We start from the raw sequence: 18,014 nt of genomic DNA on the forward strand, positions 1-18,014 counted from the left end.
GAAAATAGGATTTTTCAAGATATGTTTGGCCTAAAGAATGTTTTAGCGAATTGTATCACTCAGTTTATACGTAAACTAAATTTGCTCCCATGTGCCTATGGGAGTTTTGGTTTTTCTTTCTTAGAGTTCGTTTGGCTCTTCCACCCGACCGATTACCCGACCGATTTTCATGATTGAAGCCTCAAATTGAAGGTATGCACGCAGAGATTTCATATCAAGCATCGGTATATTGATATTTATTTATTTATTAATGGTATTTATTTCAATGCTGCGGGGCAGCATAGGTCCTCTAGTCTTATATATTATATGTATTTTTAAAAATTGGTTTTTATTTTCCGAGTTCGTTTGGCTCTTCTGCCCAACCGATATCCATGATTGAGGTCTTATGTTTAAGGAATGCTCACACAGATTTCACATAAAGTATCGGCAATATTTATCCAATGTATTACTCCACTAAAAATATATATTTGATTTTTTTATTTCTACTTCGATTTAAGATGCATTTCACCAGTTACAATATCTAATCATATATATTTTGGTCTAAGAACCTTCAGTGAAATACCGGCTTTAATTTAAGCTATTAGTTATTGAAATCGGACGAGTTTCAAGCAAACACAAGATAAATAACCAAAATAAAACTTATTTTTCATAAGGTTTTTCTATGATTAAAAACCAATAGTTCCACTATTATTTATGTTTTTTTTTTTATATGTTTTAGATTTAAAATAATCCGTGAATTATATTAATTTGAGCTATTAATTTTTGGCTTTAATTAATCTTTTGAAACAGTTAAGTCCAAGATACTGTATTACTCGATAACAAATCTTAAATTTGACATAAATCAAAAACATAGGCATAACTGTAAACAATCCTATTTTTGTCACTCCCAATTGTGTGTATCAAAGGTTATTGTTGCGGCTTGGTTCAAATAAGCTGTTATCGAAAATGAAAAAAGATAGTGCTGCACCCAATAAATCCTTAATGCTATTGAATATCATAGATCCAACTTGTGTAATTGAAACAGCAGGTAAAATTCTTTAATTTATTTCAAATATGAATACTGATAATGTTAACATGTGAATTTCCAGAGCCACTAGGGTGGAGCCCGAAAGGATATTTGAGATAAGAGTATGTCTATTATGTTAATCTGGAATGTCAGCAATCATCATACCGAATTCCATCTCAATCCGACCAGTAGTTAATGCGTGATTGAACTTCAAACAAACAAACAAACAAACACACAAACTTTCACATTTATAATATTATTAAGATGAGATGTATTAATTGAATATTAATTACTAGCTGTGTGCCCGTTCTACGCACGGGGATCCTCTAGTGGTCAGTTGAAACCTTCCTAAATAAAGAAAAGCAGTTGGTTTGCATATTTTCAGATATGCTGGCCAAACTATCATATACAAACAAATACAGTATCTGACAGTTTCAAGTAAAAAGAAAATGCGTAATAGATCATGAGGGGTACACTTCCATATCTGTTGGCACAAACAACCAAATGAGTAATATTGATTATTCGCTTGTTTAATTTGATATATCGTTTGGTTAGTTAGGTTAGGTTAACCTTACCTAACTAACCAAACGATATATAGTTAAAATACTATACCTCAACCTCGCAATTAAACATTCAGGTTGAAAATTTCACTATCAAAGGTGTTCTTGTCCTGTCCGTACGGAACACTGAGTAATATGCGCTACCAACTTATGAATAATTTGTTTAGGCCTGCGAACCCAAGATATGGGCAATTGGTCTATTGGCTGTATGGTCCAGCACATAGCGCTGAGAAGACACATTGAAAATACGATTTGAGCATAATCCGTAAACCTCTGTTACAATCACCCACTGCAGTTGTCTCTTAACACTTTGCACAACCACCAATGAAGTGCCATCAACGAGTTGAAACCTTTTATGTAAGCTATTGGTAACGCTTATGTAAAAAATGTAAGTTTCCCAGGCACATAGAACACCGAGTCAAGGTCTTTTCCCCGGTTATCAAAACTCAATAGAAATTGTATACACAAAGAAGCTCTATTTTCATTTACCGTTACCCTACACATTATTGCACTTGCGATTAATTAAATCCGTCGTGTAAGGAAAAACGGTTTTTAACCAACTTGGTTTGGATTTGCTTTTGAAACGTGATCTGAAATGATTGTGGTATTTGTAAACAACATTCTATGTAAACATATCAGTGACAGCTAGAGAAAAATAATCTTGATCCGAACAGCTGTTCACAATTTCATAGATGATTATGTGAAAACATTGTGAGAAGACATTGTGAGAAAACTTGACAAAAATCGCACAAAATTGGGGTTTTAAACGTCCGTAAGTTTTTTTACAAAGTAGTGAGGCCATATTTTAATAGCTAAAGACACTTTCGCTAATCCAGTGAATACATTAAAATGATTCGAGGATCTTGATAGTTACTCTCGTTTTTCAGGAGAAGGTCACGTAAAAAGACAGACAACAACGGAATTGAGATAATAATTGATGATTGAGATGTTAACGGAATAATTGAGATGAAACTTGTTTCGGATTCTTGAACGTATAAAACGTAAAAATAATCTAAAAATTGATGATTCTGAGCAATGTACAGACAAAACTCTAATTTTATTTATATGGATTAGTACTTGTGGTGATTTTTATTAGAAATTTATTGAAGTAAATAAACAACAAAGTTAAAAACCATCCGACCAGTGTTTTTATTTAAAAAGTACGCAGGCCTATTTGATTGGCTTTGTTTTCTGATCTAAAATATCTATTTCCTGATCTATTTTTAGTTCTTGGTTTCGAAACATAATTTGGCAAAACAATTATTTATTCATTAAACAACTTGATCGAAAAATAATTTCTAAACATTGGAGGACAATTTTAATCATAAAAAAACTTTGGAATTCTAATAAACCTAGCTGCCGTACCTGTGTTTTACATTGGAGAGGATTTTAAAGAGAAAAAGTTTGATACACGTCACATATTTCAAATTCCACTCCAAACACGACATGTTAATACGTTTACTTCCTTAAATTAAGAAAGTCACAATCTCCAATTAACAGGCCCGTAGCAAAAGTTAAAAGTTTCACAATTCGAATAGTTTCTACCTTTTGGACAGCAAAATCAAAGCACTGCATTGACAGCATTTACAGCTGACTTCGTTTAACATTCTGTTATCTGATTTGTTCAAAAATGTAAACATTGTGAAACTTTGGAATCCCATGGGGCGTAACTCAAAGAAAACATGTTAAAAGTAATCGGTATATGTGTTAACCGTTACAGGGCTACCTCTTGAATTTATATAGATAATAAATCAAAAAATAAAGAAGTAAAGGTGATTGATTATTGGCTCTTACAAAAGGGTAAACAATCAAGTAACATGATTTGATTAAGTAACCACACATCACTGAGTCTATATTTTCATTCTTTCTTGTAAAAATCGCTTTGATTGTGGCTATATAAAATAGGGAAGTAAGATTTCACTGTGCAACGAGCTCAAAAAGTTCGAGAACCAGCAATAAGATGGAAATAACCGGCCGAACCTTTAACCATCCACTGGCTCGCTAGTCGCTACCCCAGGTCGGTCGGTAGTCGGGAAGCCCATCAATGGAACCCGTTAGGCCCGCCCCGACCTCTCGCCACAAGAGGGACAAGAATTTTGCCTTGTTCCACGCGCCTTTGATTGTTTGGGGCAGGAAAACTATTTGTGTGCTACGGCCCGCGCAACACAAGATATTGTTTTCGTATTAGTTGGCCTTTTTCCAAGATGACCGTGACCGTTAGCTTATTTTATGGAATCCCTTGGAGAATAATTCAAAACTACAAAGAACATTTCTAATCCCACAGTATACTAGCTATTTAAATTATAAACACTTTGGTGTTTGAAAAATATTTTTGGACGATACATTTTGCAGCTATTTGAAATCATCCAAGATGGCCGCTTGTCTCCAAGGACTCAACAATAGGCCTAATTGTGCGACTTTTAAAGCAATAACTTCCCACCTTGCGCTTGCGAATTAGTTCGGTACATATTTGTATCCACAGTTGGCAGGACGACCATTAAGACGACCAAAGATTACATTGGCTTTTAGGTATTTAATCTGTAGAATAGTAATTGCTAAGTAATCTGGAAGACAACTAATTAAAATGAAGTGCGAAAGATTGGTTATGAGAGTGCTCAATACCTGAAGCATAATCCGTTTGTTTGAGGTGCGGATTTTCAAGCTTGTAGAACAAATAAATATCACAAAGTAGAAGGGCAGGGGTGAAAGTGACTGAAGTGACGGGATACCCGGTGGATTTTCAGTGACTGGATTCCAGTGGTATGCGGTAAAATATATAGTGACTGGCTTAGCAGCACAAATTTTACGTGACTGGCTTTCCCATGCAAATGCGGAGGTGACTGCATTAGCATAGCATTTTTTACGTAATTATATTTTAGTATTTTTAAGAAAAAAAGAGATATATACGTTCAGATATGTCTAGGCTTAAGATATTTACCAATATATATTATATATATATCATAGTCTTGAAATATATTGGGGGGTGCAACTGACTGACTTCCAGTGTATATTTTATGTGACTGGCTTCCCGGGCGCGGCCGTGTATATATATATATATATATATATATGTGTCCGTCAGCACGATAACTCGAGCAAAAATGATCCGATTTTGATGAAATTTGGTACAAACGTGTAAACCTACGATTATTCGAACGAGTTCGCGATCCAGCATGATCGGATCATGGGAACGGGGGTTTACGGGGGGTTTTATGGGGTAAAAATTGGTTTTTCCCATTTTTGATGCAAAAATCATAAAATTTAGCAATTTCTTTCCAAACCATTTTGTAGAGCTTAAAAAAACAAATAATTTAGTATATTGAAGCGTTATTATGCGCCTAATGGTTACGGAGAAAATTCCAAAAAATTGTAAATTTAAAATTCCCATGTTATTCTTATGGAGAATAAGTAAACTGTTGTAGTTTGCTTGTTTATGAACATATTTTGATCAAATTTGGAAAATGTTTTTATTTCTTACTAACTATTAACATTTAAAAAAAAAACAGTTTTACCCTCCCTGATGCAGCAAACCTAAGTACTTGTTAAACTAATTCTATTGAAATCGGGAATAAATGTTATATTTTTAAGTCAACATTTCAGTGTAAATCCAATCAGTCAAATGGAAATTCGCTTAGTCTGCAGGTTTGCTGCGGCGGAGGTATTTTATTTTTTATTTAATAAATAATTTTTGATACTGTGCGAATAAAGTGTTTGATTTTTTAAGTACACAGTTCATTAACTTATTGACTTTCTTTTTTTCCCATCTATACTATTATAAAAAAGAGGTGGTGTCTGTGTGTGTGTATGGGAAAAGTAAACGCGAAAACTACTGGTCGGATCGGGCTGAAATTTGGCATGATGATAGCTCACATTCCCGATTAACATATAGGCATATTTTTATCCCAAAAATCCTTTCGGGCTCCGCCCCAGTGGCTCTGGAGTTTCCCATGTTAACCTTATGAGAAATGAAATTATTGAATCTTAACAGCTGTTTCAATTAAACAAGTTGGTTCTGTTCTGTGATGTTCAATAGCATTAAAGTTACAAGGATTACCAACAGGGTGCAGCACTAGCACTATTATTTCTTTTACATTTATGACAACAGCAAAAGGTGAGTGAGTGTAGCGAACGAACTTCAACCTGGAGGCGAGTGAGCGTAGCGAACGAGCTAACCTGAAGGCAAGTGAGCGTAGCGAACGAGCTAACCTGAAGGAAAGTGAGCGCAGCGAACGAGCTCCAACCTAAAGGTGAGTGAGCGTAGCGAACGAACTTCAAAAAGAACCGAAATTTCTTAAACCATGTCCTCACTCATAACTGCTATAAGCATTTGATACTTATATGCCAACCCCGTACGAAGGACGGGTACTCTGCTAGTTTGTTTATAAAAATCTATTGTGTTTGTATGCTTTATTTCCCCAAAAATAATGTTTGGGAAACGGAGTAGCCAGTTAATAATTTTAGTGGATTACTAAAAGTTTATCCACATATAGCATCTATGGAACATAATAATTATTCTTTTTAGCGTTCTCTTCCTGTTGTGAAGCACGTGTATGACAGCTAGTTGAATAATAATGTAGGCTTGTTGTAAAAAATTAAATGACATGTGTTTTAGTTTGTTTTATTTGTTAAAAATTCTAACATATTGGTTGGTTGTGTCTATACTAGGATTGATAAAAATCAAAATAAATTTGATGCATATCTGTTAATCTGCCGACAGGGAAAACATAACCTAAATGTAGCTGTGTAGATTTGTAATGCAACTATTTTGTTTATTTATCTGAACTTTGTCACCTTGATGCGAGAATAACTTCTTCAATCCTTGGCTTTTCCACAACATGTAGGGGCAAAAAAATTTATCTGGAATCATGACTGAAAAAGTGTAAGTTTTTAATTCCTCTGATGTTTTGCAGGGGTGGCAACATGGCTGTGGTAGACCTCGGCCACATTAGAGTGACCAGTGAGTTGCAGCCGAGCAACATCAACTTGGAGGACGCCACACAGATGGAGTTGGAAGAACGACTGTACGATCGCTTCCACATAGACTTCTCCGAACTGCAAGTGCTTTTCTGTGACTCAGGTCAGTCTGACATTTGTTTATTGCTGAAACAGTTTATTCTTTTGCTCACGATATAACTACTAGTGTCAAAGTGAGTGAGGGAAAGATCGAGACAATACTATACAGAGTTTTAGGGATAGTGACTATGTGGAAACTCATCCCTTAAAAAACTCTTTTGCTGTGTTGTCATGCTTTTTCTGCATACACTGATCCTTACAAAGTAGCTTGATAGAAAGTGTTTTTGATTAGAAGACTACTACTTCATCAGTAATCACTGTGTGGTGCCTTGTCTACAGGTGAGGAGTGGAGGGATGCCAAGAAGCAGTTAGACTCCGACTACCACTTGCTGCCCAAGGTCCAATGTCAAGTTGTGTTCTCTAACAGTGTGAGGCCGGAGTACAGACAGCTGCCCAGGTTAGATACTAGCTATGTTGTTTACCACTAATTACACCTCTCTCAGTTTTTCCAGTTAGTGCTATCATGGTTAAGCCTTAAACAAATAACCCTAGATACCAGATTACTGGTTGTCTGCTTTTCCCACAGGCACAAGCTGAACGTGAGCCTCACTAGTTTGAAGCTGAACCTGTCAGATCGCAAGATCGGAAGTGTTCTAGATTTTATTGACAATCTGCCTCTCCCTTCTGCCAACACTGTACATGTATCTGTGTCTTCCACTTCCCTGCAGCCCTTCAACTACACCCCTCAAGGTAATTGATACACTGTTTCATTTGTGAAATTTTAGCGAATTTCCCCTATAGGGAATAAGATATTTGATACTTAGGGTCTTTGTTAGTGATATTTACTATTAAATTAAAGTAACTCCAACACTTATAGAGGAAAGCAGCTAAAATCCCTAAATTTTTTTGGATATGCTGGGTATCAAATCCGTCCCTCAAGAACTGAAGTCCAAGACGCCGAAGTTTAGGCTTGAAACACTCCTATAGTTTTCTAGTGGTGGCGTGCATACGTTTTAGCAGCACAACTATAATGAGCATTAAATAAGGAACATGATCTGTGCAGAAGTTGTTCAACTCGTCTCGTGACAATTGGCTATTAAAATTTGGTTTAGTAGACTGTAGTTGGTTAATTCTGATGGAAGGAATTGTTGTACATTAAGATTACACATGGCCTTGTGTACAGATTTGTGTACAAGTACCTAACATTAAGGGAGATTCCAGTTTGCTTAACCCTTTTGGTGCTAGAAGATTTTTCTGTTATTTTCTGAAAAATGCCAGAGCTATTTACTCATTTCATCCAAAAAAAGCTAGGCTTGCTGCAGGAGCAAAGTCAAGTGCGCTAGAAAAAATAATTGTATAAATAAAATTGTTGATCTCAAAAGTGCTAAGGAACGATTTATTGGGCCTCAATCATATAAGGAATCAAAAGGAATCTTCGCAGTTTCGAAAGAATAACCGAGTCAACCAATATGCCTTAAGACTAACACGATTGAAAGTCGGGTCGGCACGATATATCGTCGCTTTGCACTTTTCGGATGAAACGAACACAACAATATATCGTTCCATAGCACTTTACAGGAAAAGTATGCACAACAATAAATCGCCACATAGCACTGAAAGGATAAAATTATTTAGCAACACTTGATCAGAAAATTTGTAACATTACCACTAGCACTGAAGACTAGTGTTGTCTGTTATTTTCTCCCAACCACTAAATTGACACAAGCATTTTTCAATAAGAGACATTAAGTAATTCTTAATGCAACCTACACTTAAATTTAGAATTAACAAAATAAATGCTTATGTCTGTAGGAGATGTGCAGTACTCTGCTCAGAGACTCGCAGAGATCAAAGCCATTCTTGTGGCTGCAGAGATGACCCTCAAGAACAAACCTTTGCCTTCGTCTGACAAGGCTGCTGCTAAAATGGCCATGCTGGAGGTAGATAAGTGAGTATGACAATTCAGAGCTAAAATAAAACATCAAGTTAACATAGAATTTTTATGCTGTAACTATCCTAGATTACAGAACAAGGGACTCCCCCTCATTTTGAAAATAGATAATTTGATTTGAGTATGCCTCATTTTCCAAATACAGGCACCACTCTATCCATAGGCCTACCTATGTTAACAAACAAGCTGCACTCAAAGTTTAGTGATGTTTGGTATGATATACATGTTTTATTGCTGTTTTTCGTTACTATTTTACTTAGTTCTGTACCACTACATACAGAATGGGGGAGTAAGCTGATCTAGTGGTTAGAGCGCGGGACTCCGGTTGCTGGGGTCCCGGGTTCAAATCCTGCCAAATCACCAATGGATTTTATCTAAGTGATAATGCCGTATCCCCTAGGTCTGGCCTGAAGTAAATGTGAAAAACAATTCCGGGCTCGTGCCTAGCGTCCTAGAAAAAAAAACTGCATACACAATTTATCGTTATGAGGCATGCTTTTTGCTTTTGTTTTTGTGTTCAATTCTTGGAGTTGTCTTTTTATTGAAAGCAAAATTCTGGTCCTGAGGTGTCTATGTGTGGGTCCACTGGTACAAAATAGATGTCTATACGGATACAGTTAGCACTAGCACTGCTATACTTAGCAGATAATCTATTGTTATTATATTGCTTTCAAATTAAAATCAAACTTATATTATTTTAGTTTGAAAGATCTGAGAAACAAATTTGCAATTTTTAAGTAATATTTTAGGTACTAAGTATTAAATTAATTAGAAAAATATATAATTACCGCACAAATTCATTGTAAGCATAGTTTAAAATTAAAATATGACTGATTTTTTATCCTATCTAACACTTTTGCAGGAGCTTTATATCATCAGAGCACAGTGATGAGGAGATGGAGTTGTGGGCGAGAACTGTTGATCTTCCTGGCTTCGACGACAATGTGTCCCCAAACAACGCCATCACGATGCTGCTCAGATTCGTCATTGGAGAGGTTGTATAGTTGTCTAAGAAATATCTTGACTTGATGTTTGAGTAGCCTATGATTCTAAAACTTGTGTGGATTATCTGACGTGACAAGCATTTTTGTTGTTGTAAATTGTGGAGTTGTTTCAACTGAATGAAGAAAGATGTTAAAAAAGTGCCTTTTTAAACTTTAGGCCTAGGCTACATTTCAGGTTATATATACACAGGCCTGGTTTAAATGTTTGCTGAAACTATTTTGTGACTTGCAATTTTCTCCATCAAGTTTTGTGTTTTTTTGCAGAACTTTGTTAGTTTGTATTTTGGACATAGCAGTGTAAATAAATAAGAAATGTCATCTTTAAAGAATGAAAAACTTACTTAACAATTTAATACATTTGAATACTTTCTTATGAAATGGTGATCATACTAATGTAGGTATTTTAAGCCAAGTATGTAATGAGATGAATGTAGGATGAGTGGCGCGATCTTAACAACTGACACCAGTCTTGGATTAGTAGTTACTGGTGAGATTTAAGGTTTGAAATTCTTATATCCGTATAATAGAAAAAAATTATTTTTAATATAGCACAATTACTTGAAATTAACCTAAAGTCACAGTGGAGAACAAGAATTGCAATGATAAAAACGTTTGAATAAAAAGTTTACTTAAAAAAGACATTTTCTTTAAGGCAATATACAAATGCACCAGAATAGTGAGACTTATCACATAACATAACCATATCTTACAAATCAAAGTTTTCGTATATTCCACTGATTCTTTAACCATTTGAGGCAGTAGCATTGTAACAGCGAGCAGTATTCAGTGTGCACTTGTTGATTACGGAGTCAAACCTGGAATTTCCAGGACACGTGTAGGTCGAGAGGGCGAATGTGCCGTAACCTCTGATGTATCGGCAGACATGGTACTGCCGACAACTGGAGGAGGAGGGGAACACGGCGTAGTGGTCGCAGACGACGCGGTCACACTCGTTGGTGGCGGAGCAGACTGAAGTGGCGTTGTCTGAGTCTCCACACACAGTGCCTACAGGACAGGACAGTAGTGTGCTGGTGGAGGAGTTGTTGATGGTCAGAGTGTAGGAGGTGCAGGTGACACAGGAGATGCTGGCCTCTAGCTGAGCAAACGTCAACAGTGCCTGAGGAGCACACATGGCAAATGTAGAGACAAAAGAAGAAAGAAGAAAAAGGTTCTTTACCTTACACATTTGAGCAAATGCATAGTTAGTTATATCATGTATTAGCTGGATAGCCAAGTGAGTATAGTGCTTGCATAACAATGAAAATATTGCCTGTTTGATCAGAAAACGGAGTCTTTTTGAGGGTACAAAACTGGACCCAGCTGTCTATGATGATTGGGATTTAAAAAATGATCCTTGAGAAAGGAACGGCTGGTACAAAGCATCTCGCTTCTTTCTACACACTCATCATCAACTCATATTTAAACTATTTTTGTTTATAAATTTTATAAGTGTTGTCTGATAGTTTCCCACCTGGCAAATGGCAAATGGAAATGAATCCCTTCCTACAGAAACTTAATAACAGAACACATTTCATACTTGGTAGGAACATCAGTTTTTATTCACATCGTTTTTGGCTACAATGACGAGATAAATAATCGTTGTACAAGGGTGGGACAAGTAAAGAGCTTACTGCTGTGTTCAACCAACTGTTTCCTAATTTCTTTTATTTATGACTTTGTTTACATTAATTTGTTTTTGTTTTGTTTCAATGAAGACCTTATTATATGGGCAGCCTTTTGTACAACACGCCAAACCAAGCTTTTAAGGTTAAGAACTCTTACCTGGATTGAAAAAGTGCACCCTGGTACAAAAACAACATAATTTTCCCCTACACACAAGGGGAAATAATAATATTAATTACATATATTTTTATATTCTTGACAGGATTTTCCACCCCGTAAAAAAATGAAAAAAAGAAGGTAAACAATTCATAGAATTTAGCTTTATGTGTCATCCCACCCAGTCTATCAATGAAAACATACCTCTGATTTCTTTTAATTATAATGTGAAGCATTGAGAATATGATTATTAAACACACATTGGAAAGAGACATTTGTAAGAAAGTACTGTGTTAAGTGTTGACTACAGTGAAAAATGTAAATTAAGGAAAAGTTTATCTTAAAAGAATGATTATTAAGAAATGTTATGCCCTAAAATTAAAATATTACTATTTTGTTTTGCATCTTATACTACTGTATTAAAAACCTGAGAATTAAGAGGTAACTTACGCTTGCTATCAAGAACAGCAAAATCATCAGGTATTTCATCTTCGTCAGTTGCTGCTCCCAGTAAGATACTAGATGTTTGCGGTAGATGCATTACTTTTACCCTGCTTATCTTGTTTATATGTTTTTCTCTAAATTAAGCAAACAAGTATTACAATTTCACCTTAGTCTAGTAACAAGAAACATTTGCTGCTTAAACAAAAATACTTAAGTGTTATCTATAATTCTACTTTACATTGTTCCCTTTCTTGTATCAAATATTTTTCAAGGTTATTTCTGCGTTGAAGGGTATTTATTTGGTGTCTAAATCTTTGAGGTTGGTAAAACTTTCTTTGCTGCAATAGGAAAAAATAAAATAAAGTGCTTTTATCAGTCTATAAATAAATAGGTAGTTTTAACATATTTAACTCAACTTACTTCATAGTATTCCCAGTTTGCTTGAGACCTAGTACAGAATCTCCTAGCGGTTGTCACTTATGCCCTTGTGAACCCATCACACTCTGTTGTTAATTTGACGGTATTTAGAACCGTTAACTTTTCAGATGTTATGTTAAGTGTCATATTGACACTTCCTTAGTTTACGCAACGATCACGAATGCTCGTGCCTTAAATTTCTACTCCTGTTGTTAAGACTATTTATGCGAGTTGCGTACACTACTTTACCTATGACCATTTTTTATTACTAACAATCGCTACTCATAACTTCTAAGAGAGGTTATTTTTTCGTTTATAACCTCTCATTGCCACTGATAGTAATGCAATCACTCATTGCACCAATAAACAATTATTTGGTCTTAACAGCTGATAAGTCAATGATCGAAGCATTACAATTTTACTGCTTTTCTCTCAATCCTTGAACCTCATTGGTCCGTTACTAGTGTTGTAAAGTAAGTAAACAATGCTGTGAAGTGAATCTTTTAAATTCTATGAACTGAACTGAAAAGGCTAGTTTCAAATACGGTCGTTGGTAAAATAATTTATTTGATTCACAGATTTATTTACAGTTTGGGATAGAAGATTTGATTTCTTATTATTAAAAAAGATGACAAAAACGTTTTTACAAAATTGCATATGATAGATAATGTTAATTAACTACTTTTAAGGTTGAAATGACTAGGTTTGTAAGCTGCATAATTGTAATTCTAAGTATAAAATAAATATGAAATAAACACATTAACATAACACATTATGAAATTGACTTGTTAAAAAAGTCTTTGAAAAAAAAATGAAACTACCCTTTGTACTTCTCAAACAATAATTCAATAAAGGTTACATACTTACCAACAGGGACTTAGGAGCCAGCCCTTTTTACTCCAGGTTGGGTAAACAGTTTTGGCATTTGGGTCTCAGACCAATATCGGGCAGGATAAAATCGGGCTGGGTAAAACCAGGATGCATGGAAAAGTATTTATAAAAAAAATATTAGTTGTGTAACTACAATAATAATTGGGTAATGCAAAATTGTACAATATGACTCGCTGAAACCATGTACATCTTCTGCAGTCACCCCATAATCCTTAACATCTTCATTGTCGTTCATTGCAAAAATGTAAACACTTCTCTAGGTCATGGTAAAATCAAAACCTCTTCTGTCGTCACGGCAAATTTGAGAAATCTACAATGGTCATGGCAAAGTTGAAAAATCTTCCGCAATCACTGCAAAAATTGTGAACATATTCCGAGGTTACAGCAAAATCTTAAACATCTTCTACAGGCACGGAGACATAATCATCATCTTTTGCTATGACAGCAAAACCATCAACATCACCTGCAACCATAGTGAAAGTCAACTTTTGATCGCATCTCTTTGGAGACACTTTTTGCAATCACAAGAATACAAGCTCTGCTCTGCGTGGCTCACCACAAAAATCAAGCCGCTCGTACATCTCTAAGGCTTGAAAATCATTTCGAACCCAAAACTATTCCTTGAGCCAACTGTTGATCCAACTTAAACAGAAAATATCGGAAGCTCACAAACCCTTACTAGTCAGCCTTCTCACATTTTCATTATGTCGGTGTCAATAGGGTTTGTCTGCTGGGTTGAAAAAACCAATCTAATTTTTTTGTTACGATAGTAAAACGCCTATCTTCAAGTGTTGTTCTCAAGCATGGGTCTAATTCAGAGAAATCATTTTATAACTATTATACCTTTTTGCTGCAGGTTGTAGTTCAACTATGCCGCTCAAGCAACCGCATAGACAAACCATATTTGATGCTACGGGTGAGCAAGGCAGTGTGTGATGTGGCCTTGATGGAGTATGGCCCCGCAGTGCAGGCGTCTCTAGGCAGTGTACAGCTGGTGGACAAGCTTCATGTGGGCCTGGCGGGGGAGTATCTGGAGCTGATAGCTACTGAACCTGGAGTGGATGTCATCTCACTGCTGTACAGGAAGGTCAGTATTACGAGCTTGCAGTAGTGTGTGCTGTGGCCATAAAATTGGTGGGTGATGATGATGTTCAATGATGATGATCTAATGACAGAATTTATATGTAAGTAAGAATGTTTGATGTTTGTTATACAAGGCAAAACACTACTGTATAAGGAAAAGTTGTAAAGTTGTAGAATTAGCTTAATTCTAGAGATTTACCAAGATTTTAGAAACTGGATTCAGCTTTCCCTTGATCATTGAGCCTTCACGGAATGGTTATAGATTAGGACAAATATGATATCAGTCAGTAACATAGATAAGTAAGGCATGTTACGGTACTGATCTTTATTAATTCGTTTTTGAGTAAAAAATTTGCTTTAGTAGTATCCTTACCTCATAAATCACGGTAACCAAAAATGTTGGCAAAGAAGTTTAGAGACATTGAACTTATTAATTTGAACCTTTGCATAGCTAAATAAACAATTTTTATGGTAGGTAAGAGCCAACTGCCCAGACTTCAAGAGCCACTTTCACAGTGTTGAGCAATCTCTGGTCCTGGACTTCTCATCCATCAGTGTCATCCTTCATCGGGAAGCGTTTGTGACTCTCAACAAATATCTGCAATACCTCATGCAGAAGTAAGAAAAGTCATTTTAATTCATCATTGGGTAATAGTGGTATAGTCCAATTCAACTTGTGGAGGATAGTAGATTTAAAGAGTGTACGTCCAATAATCGGCACTATATTTAAATGTGAAAAACTAAGTGTTTTGCCAGATGCTAATGAATATATTTCTTTTACAGTTAGAACACAGCTTCCGTTCTTTTCATGAGCTGTAAATTCTAAAATTGTCCAGTATCAAGGTGCCACTTGACCCTTAATTCTTGTTTTAGCGAATTTCCCATATAGGGAATAAGCTATTACCGTAGTACTCATGGTAAGACCTGGACCCGGGACCGATTTTTTTTTCGTTTTGAGGTCCCTAGAGGCCAAAACACCATCCGTTCAAATTCATATATATATATATGTGTCCGTTAGCGCGATAACTCGAGCAAAAATTATCCAATTTTGATGAAATTTGGTACAAACGTGTAAACCTACGTTTATTCGAACGAGTTCGCGAACCAGCATGATCGGACCATGGGAACGGGGGTTTATGGGGGCTTTTATGGGGTAAAAATGGGTTTTTCCAATTTTTGACCCAAAAAACATAAAATTTTGTAATTTATTTGCAAACTATTTTGTAGAGCTTAAAAAAATAAATAATTTAGTATATTGAAGCGTTATAATGCACCTAATGGTTACGAAAAAATTGTTAATTAAAAATTTCCATGTTATTCTTATGGAGAATAAGTAAACTGTTGTAGTTTGCTTGTTTATTAACATATTATTTTGCCCAAATTTGGAAAATGTTTTAATTTCTTACTAACTATTACCATTTTACATAAAAAACACTTTTACCCTCCCTGTTGCAGCAAACCTAAGTATGTGTTAAATTGATTTAAATAGGGAATAAATGTGATATTTTTAAGGAGACATTTTAGTGTAAATCCAATCAGGCAAATGGAAATTCGCTTAGTCTGCAGGTTTGCTGCGGCGGGGGTATTTAGATCTTACTGATTTATAATAACGATTTTCTTTGTACCACTGCTAGGCATTTGTTTATCTGGAGCTAGAATAAAATTTTTATTAAAATATAACTGTTTCCCTGTTTCCCCAGAGTGCAGAGCAGGGACATTGATCTGTGGTCCAGGGCCAAACACTTCTACGCACCTCTGCAGTCCAAACTGTGGCACACTCCTGTAGATCCACCCATCCCACCCGGAGCCACCAAGTTTAGCTACTCCACCCGGATGTCACAGTTTCGGGTGCGGCTGTGTGACACCGACCTTGAGTTTTTGGATATAAAGGTGAAACCGAATTTCCTATTCAATCAGGGAAATGTTATAACTTTTCAGTGAGGAGATGTATTATTGTGCAGTTTCTTTCAACTGTAGCAAATATAGAGCTTATCTAACAATTGTTGTATGAATGTCTATCAGGTGGGAGGGCTAGAGAGTGACTGCATGTTCAAGGCCAATGAGAGGATGGTGTTGAAGTTCTACTTGAGCAGTATAACTGTTGACGACCTCTCAGATATGACACTGTACCCCAAGGTAAGCGGTCTTCAAATTTAATTTAGGAGTGTACTAACACCTATTAAATAATAAGCTTTTTTTATCTGTAGGGATAAAAAATTTAATAAGTTAGGTTTTTATAAGTAGCACAAACTGAGTTGATGCTACTTTTCTTCTTTTCGTTCTCATTTGTTGATGGTATGTGGTATGTGTACAATAAACATGTCATGTAGAATCGTTGATGTAGTTCTAAACCTGCAAACTTTAAGCACTATGTTCAACTGATTGACTGTACACTTTTATTATAGGACTAATTTTTTCACAAAAGAAATAATTTGCTCTCCTTAATTCAATTTGTGGCCACATTGATAATTTAATAATATTTTATAATTAAATTACTAGAGTGATGCTGCTCCGCAGCATTGCATTTTATATCATATCCAAGAAATAATCTAATTTATGATTTTTGATTGAGTAATACAGTTTCTTGAACTTAAATGATTCAAACGATCAGTAGCTCAAATTAAAGCCTATCATTTACTGATTATTTTCTTTGAGTCTAAATCATATAAAAGAAAACATAAACAATATTGGAGCTATTGATTTTTAATCATAGAAAAACCTTATAAAAATAATTTTATGTTGTTCACCTTGCATTTGTTTAAAACTCGTCCGATTTGAACAACTAATAGCTTAAATGAAAGCCGGTATTTCATTGAAAGTTCTTAGACCAAAATATATAGGATTATACTGCATAATTATAATTAGTGAAATACATCTCAAATTGAACTAAGAATTCAAAAATAAATCAACTTTTATGTTTTTGGTCGAGTAATACAGTACATAAATATATGCTGGTGCTTGATGTGAAATCTGTGCAACATAACTTCAATTTGAGACCTCAATAATGAAAATCGGCCGGGTAGAAGAGCAAAACGAATTTGGAAAAGAAAAACCAAATTTTTATATATAAGATTTCTATGGAGGAAGATTTCTTACCTGCTCAATTGAAAAACATAAACTGCATGAACTGTCAAATGTTTCATCTGAATAAAAAGCATCAAGGATATGGTTCAGTATTAAATGAAATTCTTATGGATTTTTTTGCAAAATAAATATATTCTTGACAAAGGAGAAGTGTTCCATTAGATAGGAAGTCCTAAGAAGTAAGAATAATAAACAGCAAGAGCTGAATGTAAACCTGAAGATTTAAAACCCACTTATAGTCCAAGCAATTGTTTGGTCAGATATGAGTGAATTTGAATTTGATGATCAATCTTTGTAGCAAGCTGCCAATGGTGATGGCGAGATTGAGATTACAACCTAAACCTCTCAGTATAGAAGAGTCCTTTTAGGGTCTCACCACTATATCAGTTATGACATAGTATAAAAATTATATAGCTTTTCAAACCAATTGTCTCAACTTTAGAAGTTGGACCCAGCCTTGATAAAAATATTTGCATACAGTTGTATATAATTTTATCAGGTGATGGTTAGATATGATGATTTGATTAGAATAGATATGATTAGATGAATGTTATATAATCATCATTGTATTTGGTTCAAAAGACTGTAGACTGTAGTTGACTGATGTTTTCCAGGTGTTGGCTGTGGACGATGAACGAGTGGTAGAGTTGAAGTATGTGAGACACAGCCCAAGTTGTACAAACACACAGACGTCGACACCAAGAGAGATGACGTCAAGTCTGACGGCAGTGTTAAACTGCACGTCGGCCGCATTCATCTTGTGCTTTTCTACAAAATGTTCATTG

The 18,014-nt window shown here is 35.3% G+C and overlaps 2 protein-coding genes across 2 annotated transcripts in view; one reads left to right on the forward strand and one right to left on the reverse strand.

The window, feature by feature from the left end:
- Nucleotides 1-18,014, forward strand: part of LOC128992944 (intermembrane lipid transfer protein VPS13A-like) — a 49,228-nt gene that overhangs the window by 29,759 nt on the left and 1,455 nt on the right. Inside the window, exons 14-23 of the mRNA XM_054416690.1 lie at nucleotides 6,474-6,640; nucleotides 6,916-7,033; nucleotides 7,163-7,326; nucleotides 8,389-8,524; nucleotides 9,390-9,522; nucleotides 13,919-14,149; nucleotides 14,621-14,763; nucleotides 15,846-16,035; nucleotides 16,168-16,281; nucleotides 17,844-17,946. Of these exons, the coding sequence (XP_054272665.1) occupies nucleotides 6,474-6,640; nucleotides 6,916-7,033; nucleotides 7,163-7,326; nucleotides 8,389-8,524; nucleotides 9,390-9,522; nucleotides 13,919-14,149; nucleotides 14,621-14,763; nucleotides 15,846-16,035; nucleotides 16,168-16,281; nucleotides 17,844-17,946 (1,499 nt within the window). The remainder of the gene's footprint in view (nucleotides 1-6,473; nucleotides 6,641-6,915; nucleotides 7,034-7,162; nucleotides 7,327-8,388; nucleotides 8,525-9,389; nucleotides 9,523-13,918; nucleotides 14,150-14,620; nucleotides 14,764-15,845; nucleotides 16,036-16,167; nucleotides 16,282-17,843; nucleotides 17,947-18,014) is intronic.
- Nucleotides 10,114-12,225, reverse strand: LOC128992389 (uncharacterized). Its single transcript, XM_054415946.1, has 3 exons — nucleotides 12,175-12,225; nucleotides 11,761-11,888; nucleotides 10,114-10,648 (listed from the first exon to the last, which is right to left on the reverse strand). Exons 2-3 carry the CDS (start codon nucleotides 11,797-11,799, stop codon nucleotides 10,274-10,276), a joined length of 414 nt encoding a protein of 137 aa, XP_054271921.1. The 5' UTR covers nucleotides 11,800-11,888; nucleotides 12,175-12,225; the 3' UTR covers nucleotides 10,114-10,273.

This window comes from Macrosteles quadrilineatus, unplaced genomic scaffold (genome assembly GCF_028750875.1).
Source record: "Macrosteles quadrilineatus isolate MER2022 unplaced genomic scaffold, UCM_ALF_1.0 Scaffold_4__1_contigs__length_99947679, whole genome shotgun sequence".
NCBI lineage: Eukaryota > Metazoa > Arthropoda > Insecta > Hemiptera > Cicadellidae > Macrosteles > Macrosteles quadrilineatus.

Excerpts from the sequence above, each read along its gene's own strand:
- LOC128992389 (XM_054415946.1), bottom strand. The coding sequence starts at position 11,799 with ATGAAATACCTGATGATTTTGCTGTTCTTGATAGCAAGC. Across the intron at positions 10,649-11,760 it reads TGCTGTTCTTGATAGCAAGC|GCACTGTTGACGTTTGCTCA; the intron begins GTAAGTTACCTC and ends TGTGCTCCTCAG.